Source organism: Spea bombifrons, chromosome 2, assembly GCF_027358695.1.
Source record: "Spea bombifrons isolate aSpeBom1 chromosome 2, aSpeBom1.2.pri, whole genome shotgun sequence".
Classification (NCBI taxonomy): Eukaryota; Metazoa; Chordata; class Amphibia; order Anura; family Pelobatidae; genus Spea; species Spea bombifrons.
The window spans coordinates 135,719,038-135,728,811 of NC_071088.1; the positions used below are offsets into that span (position 1 = coordinate 135,719,038).

Below are 9,774 nucleotides of genomic sequence, written 5' to 3' on the forward strand. Positions count from 1 at the left end.
GAGTATCCCTTCAATCCATGACTTGTTCTGCTCCTATCCCAACCATGGTAGGATTGATTGTCCTTAAGTCTGGTGGCCCCTAGGATTTAACTTGGCCCAGTCATTGTGAATACAAACTCAAGAGCGCACATCTTGTAGAGAACACACTTCTGTATAGATATGTGGGATTTACTACTAGAAAGGACACTTAAACTGTTTTTATCTCTTTGTAACTTCACCCCTTTGTGTCAGTTACTCATATGTTCTTCCTATCTCCTCTTTGTAGAGCTTGGACACCTTTTAGGATGGCCAATCGCTCAGATGTTACCGAGTTTGTCTTTGTCGGTTTCCCAGGACTTCCACAGAAGCTGTACCATCTTGTTTCGGTTACAATATTCTTAGTCTACAATATGGCATTGTTTGCAAACGGAATCGTTATAGTTCTGATCATTTTGAAGGAGCACCTCCACCAGCCGATGTACGTCATCATTGGAAACCTCGCCCTTTCCGATCTTCTTCTAGACACCATGACCTTGCCCAAAGTCGTGGCCAAATATTGGTTCGGAGACGATTCCATCCCCTTCTCGGTTTGCTTCTTCCAGATGTTTTTTGTCCATTCCTTGGGGTCTCTCGATTCCTTCATTATTATGCTGATGGCTATTGACCGGTATGTTGCCATCTGCAAGCCGCTGAGATATTTTTCCATTATTAGCAACCCATTGACTGTAAACATATGCTGTGTCTTCTGGTTCCTCGCATCTGTTATTGGACTGGCAATTGCGATTTTGGGAGCACAACTCCCTTACTGTGGACCTAACCGAATCAAAAGCTATTTCTGTTCTCTCACACCAGTTACTCTTTTGTCTTGCGCAAACTCGGCTTCTACCAGGCGTATCACTTTTATCATTGCAATGTTTGTGCATCTGGTTCCGCTATCTTTCATTATCTTCTCCTACGTCATGATAATCAAGACGATCCGTTCATCGGCTCACGCTGGTAATTGGCAGAAGGCCTTTTCCACCTGCACCACTCACTCCTTTGTCATTGGAATGTATTACGTTCCCCGGCTTTTGGTCTACACCTACAACCAAATCCAAGTGATACCAAACGCTGATTTAAATGTTTTACTTATTTGCCTCTATACTTTCGTGCCACATGTGGCCAGCCCTATTGTATATTGTCTCAGAACTGAAGAGATCAAGACAACTCTAGCAAACGCTTTCAAAAAGATTAGGAGTTCACGTAAAATAAATCGGAAGTCAGAACCATAGAAGTTGGATCAGACCCGTCTTAGATTCAGGGTAGCTTCATGTCTATTCCACGCATGTTTAAATTCCCTCGCTGTATTAGCCTCTACCACTTCTGACGGGAGGCTGTTTCATTACAGCTAACACGCAGGGATCAGTTACTGTGACTCGAAAACCGTCTCTCACCCAGTAAAACTGGAAAAAATAAATCGTATAGACGCACTGATTTATTTCAATTTCTTTTTGTATTTAAATGTGTATAGATAAAAATGATTTGGTTTTGTGGACCCACAACCCTCAGCAAGGATAACAAGAGTGATGGGAGTTGTAGCATTCGTTAGCAAGTACACCAAAATGCAGAAAGGCTGGCATACCCGTGGATCTCTGCCTATATTATATTTCTTTACCATAATTAACTAACGTAAGTGATTTTTATGTGTGTGTGGCCTGCAGTTGTGGGTTTTGTGTGCAATCTCATAGTTGCCAACTGATGTCAGTGTGCAGTCCTGGCCGCGTCCTGCAAGGGAAGGCTCCGGGTAGCCAGAGCCCAGAAGTTCCCAGGTATGCTCCTGCCCCTTTTCATTTGTCTTGTCTTTTGATTGAAACCTTTACTTTACTGAGAGCGTAGTAGATAATGGCACAGTCTCCCAGCAGAAGTGGTTGAGGCTGATACAGTGAGGGGATTTAAACATGCATGGGATAGGCATACGGCTCCTGAATCTAAGATGAGACCAACGACTGATTAAGGTTTGAGTCTTTACAGCAGAAGAACCTTCTTTTTTTAATGATGGAAGGGCGTGAAATTCAGTATCAGTAACTGTGGGGCGGCCGTTCCGTGAGACCACTGATTCACAAAGTAATGTGAACTCATACTGACTAAAGCTAACTTAAAACACACCGGCCTTCCTCGAATGTTCTAATTTGCATGTATTAAAACGGACTGGACTCCATGAAGAATAACCTCCAACCTGCATAAAAAAATAATAAAAATACATTTTTGGGCACTAGAGTCCTGCCCTCCGCGGGCTTCTGAATAATATCTGCCTCCATCAACAGTGAGCCTCCTCCTCTTTGGTTTAAAAAAAACAAAACATAAAACAATGTATTCTATATGTGATATATATATATATATATATATATATATATATATATATAAATATACATATATAATATATATATAATATAAATATATATATATAATATATATATAATATAAATATATATATATATAATATATATATATATATATATAATATTGTATGATTTTATTTGTGTGATATAATAGAAAACATGGATTCATAAATTCTAAATACTTCTTATATAATGATATTACTGCATTTACATGTAAAAAGGTCTCTGTAGTTTATGGTTAGCAGGATACACTAGCAAGAAATAATACACTAACCAAGTTCAAGTTTTATAACCCCTTCGTGATTTTATATTTTGTACCCTTTGTGACAATGGCCGTTTTAACATTTCTGCGCTGCTCGTGTTTAGCTGTAATTTTCTTCTTTCCCGTTTACTAAACCCACACAAGTTATATATTGTTCTTTTCAGGACAAGAATGGCTTTCTTTAGATGACATTGTTTTGATTGTATCATATTATTAACTATTAAAAAAGTATAAAATATGGTGAAAAATTTTGAAAAAAATGACTTTTTCTATTTTTTAGTTGAAAAATCTTTTACTCATCTATAAAAGGTAATGAAAAAACCTGCTAAATAGATTCTACTATTCCTCCTGAGTTTAAAAATACCCAATGGTTTTATGTTTTTTTTTTTCTTTTTTCTGCACGTTATGGGGCAATAAGTACAGGTATAATTTGCTATTTCAAAACCATTTTTTCCAAATCTGCTAATTCTTCCCCCCATGTGCCATTTGGGGTATCTTTGAAGCCAATGCAATTTACCCCATCAAATCATACATTTTCTAAAACTAGACACCCAGGGTATTTCAAATGCAGGTATTTTAACTCTTTCCATGCACTAATTCTACCACCAGTCTTTGTCAAACTTTGTGGTAGTCATTTCTTTCTTTTTTTTCCCCACACACATTTTACTTCAGGTATGAATAAACAGGTTCTGGTATATGTCACTATCATAAAACACTAGACCTGAAACAACGCATCGATAAAATCGATAATAATCGATAACGGGAATCGTTGTCGACGATTTCCGTTATCGATTAATCGATTCGTCGTTGGAGCGCTCGGCTCCTTTCACTTACCTCCGCCGGCGTTCCCCCGTTTCTGCTGCAGAGCTCTGTAGTGTCCGTCTGACGTTACGTAATGACGGATGTGACGCGCGTGTACGATGAAGATTTGAATAAAGTTTTGCGGTTGCACGTTGTAAGTGGAAGAGAGAGAGAGAGAGAGAGAGAGAGAGAGAGAGAGAGAGAGAGAGAGAGAGAGAGAGAGAGAGAGAGAGAGAGAGAGAGAGAGAGAGAGAGAGAATGAAAATGAATGATTATGATTGCCGGGTGGGAAACTGATGGGGCAGAGTGTGGGTGGGTGCAGGGCATTTTATTAAATATTTTTTTATCCGATTAATCGATTAATCGAAAAAATAATCGGCCGATTAATCGATTAATAAAATAATCGTTAGTTGCAGCCCTATAAAACACCCAATATGTGTTCAGCGTCTCCGGAGTACAGCGATACCTCACGTGAATGGGTTTGCCTGGCTGTTTGGGGGAAAAAGGGCCACATTTGGGGTATGCACATTTTTCAATGTTGAACTTTGGCATTTGGTGATCCACTGCCCATGCCCTATTTGGTACATCTTTGAGCCGGGCCATTTCAGTGTGCCCTCCTCCCATTTAACACCTGGACAGCAAGCTGCAACCAGACTGATGAGGAGCCAACAAATAATTTTTTGAGCCTGAGACTAGCTTAGCGCACCGACATTTTTTCTTTTCCCTGTTTACAAATATTTGAGGTTGTTGGCTCCTCATCAGTCTGGTTGCAGCTTGCTGTCCAGGGGTTAAATGGGAGGAGGTTTAATTGCACCTCCCCCAACACATTAATAAGGTTTTGGTAGCCGTATAAACTGCTTTGTGTGCCCACTATGTAGGAGGTGAGAGTAGGTTCTCACCCTATTGAGAGTGTGCCTTGACGTGGTGGGTGAGCTTAATTATGCTTTGGCCAATTCATATAACCAAAACCTCTCATCTATATTATGTTTATATATTTGTTGCCAACTTTATTAGGGTGAGAAGCGCAGACAGTATTTTGTTTTTTGTATGGTTAAATGCAGTACCTGTATTCAACCTGCAAGTGGAGCCAGAGTTCTCTAGAGGCAAACTTTTCCAACGTTGTTGTTTTTTTTTTCTACAGCGGTCACAACGCGTCCTGGGGTGAGTGTTTGGTGTTGCTGAATGCCTTGTGATTGAGGCCTTTCAGCAACACCATTGAAGTTGATCGCCTCCTGAACACTTTTAAAACGGACGCCCCGGGGAGGGGCCAGACACAGCCCCTGATGCCGATCGCGGTGTTGCTGAATGCCTTGATGTCGAGGCATTACAGCAACACCGTCTGGGTGCAGAAAGCCAACGTAGATCGCTTTCTGCACCCGTTTAAAGTCTAGGCCTAGAAAGTTTTGTCCTTTGAAGTGACTACAAATTCAGGAGGGCGTTTTAGCTCTGGATAAGTAAACATTAAATAAATCAATTTATTACTACAGTAAGTACAGTGTGCACACCGACACCCAGACACACACACCAGGACAGCCTCTGCCACACCGACACCCAGACACTCACACCAGGATAGGCTCGATAAGTGGTGTCTCTCAGGGTTCTGTCCTGGGACCGATTTTATTCAACATATTTATTAATGACTTGGCAATAGGTGTTGAAAGTCATGTTTCTGTCTTTGCAGATGACACTAAACTAGGTAAAGTAAAACAGTGCTGCAGAGGGATCTAGATAGACTGGGGGACTGGGCACACAAATGGCAGATGAAATGCAATGTAGATAAATATAAAGTTATGCACTTCGGGGTAGGGAATGCACAAGCAACCTACACCCTAAACGGAAGGGAATTAGGGACAACAACAAATGAGAAAGATTTGGGAATTGCTATAGACAACAAACTAGGCAACAATGTGCAATGTCAGTCGGCAGTTGCTAAGGCCAGTAAGGTATTGTCGTGTATAAAAAGAGGGAATCCATTCGCGGGATAAAAATATAATTTTGCCTCTTTATAAATCAATGGTAAGGCCGCACCTTGAATATGCTGTGCAATTTTGGGCACCTATTCTAAAGAAGGATATCATAGCACTAGAAAAGGTGCAGAGGCGGGCTACAAAATTAATAAAAGGAATGGAGCACTATAGTTATGAAGAAAGGTTAACAAATTTAAATCCGTTTAGTTTAGAAAAACGTCGCCTCAGAGGGGATATGATAGCATTATATAAATATATTCGGGGCCAATACAAACCATAGTGTGGAAATCTGTTCATAAACCGGACTATGCATAGGACACGTGGTCATGCGTTCAGACTGGAAGAAAGGAGATTTAGGCTAAAGCAGAGGAAAGGGTTTTTTTACAGTAAGGACAATAAGGATGTGGAATTCTCTGCCTGCGGAGGTAGTTTTATCGGAGTCTGTACATACTTGGAAAAACATAATATTCAGGGATATAATCTTTAATTATGGGGAAACAGCTTATTGATCCAAGAGGAAATCGGACTGCCGTTTTGGGGTCAAGGAGGAATCCTCGGACCGCTTCCCGGGCAGCGAGTACCACCGCTGCCCGGTCGGAGTCTTCACCGCATGGCCGACCGCGTGGCAAACAGGTACCGTGTGTTCAAAACTTAATATTGCATGTTACATTTGTAACATGCTCTTATAACCTCGGGTGACCTCTTCATGCAGGACACGCCTCCTCCTCTCCCTATTTAAACCTGGACTTCCTCTTCTGGGTCACCCTTGGTTGGTGTATTTTTTCTACTTGCTTGTGCATTTGATTGTGACTGACTGCTCCGGTTTGACTTGGCTTGTTGACCTCGTTCCTGTCTCTCTGATTCGGCTCCTGATTCCTGCTCGTCTGGTATTGATTTGGCTTGTTGACCTCGTCTCTGGATTCTGATTCGACTTATCCTGATTACCTGTCTGACCTGGTTCTCTGACTTTCTGGTTCCTGTCTGGCCTGGCTCACTCCGCCATCCGGGGTCCTACCTCACCATACCATTACACTATGACACCCAGACACACACACCAGGACAGGCTCTGCCACACCAACACCCAAACACACGCCAGGACAGGCCCTGCCACACCGACACCCAAACAAACACACCAGGACAGGCTCTGTCACACCGACACCCAGACACAAACACCAGGACAGGCTCTGCCACACTGACACACACACCAGGAAAGGCTTTACCACACCGACACCAAAACACACACACCAGGACAGGCTGTGCCACACAGACACCCAAATACACACCAGTACAGGCTCTGGGGGATCTTCCTTGGGTCAGTCCAAGGGCAGAAGCCAAGGGAAATACATGACTGCTTAGAAGCCATTCACAGCATCTCGGGCAGGACTGGCTCTTTATCTTAATTTTAAGAGATAAGATACATTTTTGGTTCTCAGACTTTCAGCGCCTTGGGGTATGGGGCAGATTTGCAGGTCTTGGAGGTGAATGGACAGCCTACCGGGATTGGCTACTAAAATTATAATATTATGAAGGTTTAACTTATTTAGAAAGTTCTTAATTAAAGTTATTAATTAAAGTAATTTTAGTAGTGTTAGTGTGTGTCAATGTTGGGTTACACTAGCACATTTCTGCCCCAAGAGTCTTAGTCTTCGGGGTGAAATTTCCTATAAATACAGTAAGAGAGAGCAACAAACACCTACACGCGGCTTGAAGACGTTGTTCGGGGTCAGTCTGTGAGTACTTCTATTTTCTTTTTTTTTAATGTATAATATAATTTGTATATAAAAGATGAGAAGGAAGAGGTAATTTGATGTTTAATTGGAAACATCCCTGTGTACATATAGAATCACCCTTAAATTTTTTTGGAAATCTCCATTTTGGCAACATGCCTTGTCTCGTGTAATCATTTTTTAATGATGCCTAACCTCCTAGATAAATTGTACTGCGTAATTCTCCATTAAAATGTGTACTGCGTAATATTTATTATTTAGGGCTGTTAAAATGATAAAAATTATCGGGAGAGACTAAGGTACCTTAATATGACCAGCATGGAGGAGAGAAGAGAGAGATGGGGGATAGGAGAGAAACATTTAAATACATAACGGGATTTAACAAAGTACAGAAGAGAAGTTTATTTCAGAGGAGGAGAAAAGTTACAAGAGACCTGAATCAAACACTAGAGGATCAGAGGCTGAGATGGAATGTATGAAGTTTATTCTCACTTTTACTTTTTCTGCTGTAAAAACCTTCAACTTTCAAGTATAGTCTTATATCTATTCCTTCGCTATATTAACCTCTTCAATTTCTGCTGTGTGGCTGTTCCATTTATCCTCCATCCTTTCTCGGATGTCTCTCTACAGTCAATACATGATGAGATTGTTTAGTCTTTTAGTATGTTTTTAATAACTTTTATGTAAGCCGTGCCTCATTTTAGTCGCCTTTAGCTTTCTGGAGGTGAGATCTACATGAGACATATACTATATTTAAACCCTTCCACAATTAGCATAGAAGCATAGAACCTGCCGGCAGATCGGCCCCATTCGCCCTCCCGTATAGTCGCCTGCTTCTCCTGCTCTAAAGACCCAAACCTTAATCAGTTGTTGGTCTATCCCATGCATGTTTAAATCCCCTCACTGAATTAGCCTCAACCTGCTGGGAGGCTGCTCCACTTATCTACCACCCTCTTGGTAAAGTAAAAGTGCCTTAGATTATATCTAAGCCTCTAATTTTAGAAAATGGCTGCGGAATATTAATTGCCATCATATTCCTGAGATCTTAAAAAAATACAGACAAGTGTTGACATTAAGAAATCAGTGTTTAGGCTGAGTGGAATGAATCATATAAATATGGCCACTTGATTCAGATATGAGCTTTGTGGGTTATATATATATATTAAAAAAAATGATCCTCGTGCAAAGTTTGGAAAGTGGTCTTGTCGCCATAGCAACCAATGAAATAGTCTGCTTAGCCAGAACATAGCATTAGTTACTATGGTGATAAAATTACATTTCAAACTTTCCCCCAAAATCCTCTTTTATACACAATCCCTTATACCTCCGAATTACCAGACAATAAATATTTCTTGGTTTTAACCTTTTTTAATTTTCTTTTTCAGGACTATTTCTTTTCGTCCAATGGCTAACAATTCTGATGTTGTTGTGTTTGAGCTTATTGGCTTTCCAGGCCTCCCTCCCAATTACCATATCTTGGTCTCCATCATTTTGTTCTTAGTCTACATGGTGTCTCTGGTTGCAAACTCTGCTGTCATCGGGATCGTAACGTGGAAGAAGACATTACAACATCCCATGTATATCATCATCGCCAACCTGGCTCTTTCCGATTTATTGTTCGACACCATAACGTTGCCGAAAATTATCGCCAAGTACTGGTTTGGCGATGGATCCATAAGTTTTGCCGGGTGCATGTTCCAGCTCTTCTGCGTCCATTACTTGGGCGCCCTTGATTCCTTCATCATCATGCTAATGGCTTTCGATCGTTACGTTGCCATTTGCAAATCATTGAGATATTCTTCGATAATCACCAATAGATTGACCGTGTGTGCATGCTTTGCCCTCTGGATACTTGCCTCCATCTACGGTTCAATCAATGCTACCTGGCATTCGCAGTTTCCATATTGTAATTCGAGAAAAATCAACAATTGTTTCTGCGTCAACATGGCCGTCATGATCCTGACCTGCGGAGACATTCGTTTACTCCGGGAGACGTCATTCAATGTCGCCATGGTTAGTCTTCTCTTGCCGATGTCCCTCATTATACTTTCTTACATAGTCATCATCAAGACAATCGCTTCGTCCTCTCGGGATAACAAGTGGCAGAAAGCGTTTTATACCTGTTCCACTCATTTATTCATCATCGCCATGTACTACGGCCCTCGGGTGTTCATATACGCATCATATCAGTTCAACCTAGTCTTTAGTCTGGACATGAGTGTTTTAATTCTTTGTCTCTACACATATATACCACACATGGCCAACCCCATTATATACTGTCTGAGGAACCGTGAAATTAGGCAGATCATTGGGAAGACATTGACGATGAGTTTGCATTCTCAAAAATGAACACGTGATGAAGGACCATCGCCTTCTCTATAGTAGCATGAGGATTTTGTTCTGAGGAGCTTTGTTACCCCCTTCAGCTTTTTAAAGTTCTTCTAGTAGAATTGTGGGGCATTCCTTCCCTGAAATGTCAACACTAACAGTTGCATCAATGTAGTAGAGATCCTGCAGGGGTCTCTGCGCTGGGGTCTCTGCGCTGGGGTCTCTGATGATCCTCTGACGCCAATCACGCACAGAAGTGGGAAAAAAAATTAAAATTATTTTTTTCTATTTTTTTTTCCGCCACCTTTTTATATATTTTATATATTAAAAAT

General features: G+C 41.0%; 2 protein-coding genes across 2 annotated transcripts; both read left to right on the plus strand.

Moving 5' to 3' along the window:
* The first annotated feature begins 284 nt into the window (after positions 1 to 284).
* LOC128475397 (olfactory receptor 6B1-like) lies at positions 285 to 1,558 on the plus strand. Its single transcript, XM_053457895.1, has one exon. The coding sequence runs from the start codon at positions 285 to 287 to the stop codon at positions 1,248 to 1,250; it is 966 nt and encodes a 321-aa protein (XP_053313870.1). The 3' UTR covers positions 1,251 to 1,558.
* Positions 1,559 to 8,506: 6,948 nt separating this feature from the next.
* LOC128474313 (olfactory receptor 2AP1-like) lies at positions 8,507 to 9,469 on the plus strand. Its single transcript, XM_053456622.1, has one exon. It carries the CDS (start codon positions 8,519 to 8,521, stop codon positions 9,461 to 9,463), a length of 945 nt encoding a protein of 314 aa, XP_053312597.1. The 5' UTR covers positions 8,507 to 8,518; the 3' UTR covers positions 9,464 to 9,469.
* The last annotated feature ends 305 nt before the right edge of the window (positions 9,470 to 9,774 follow it).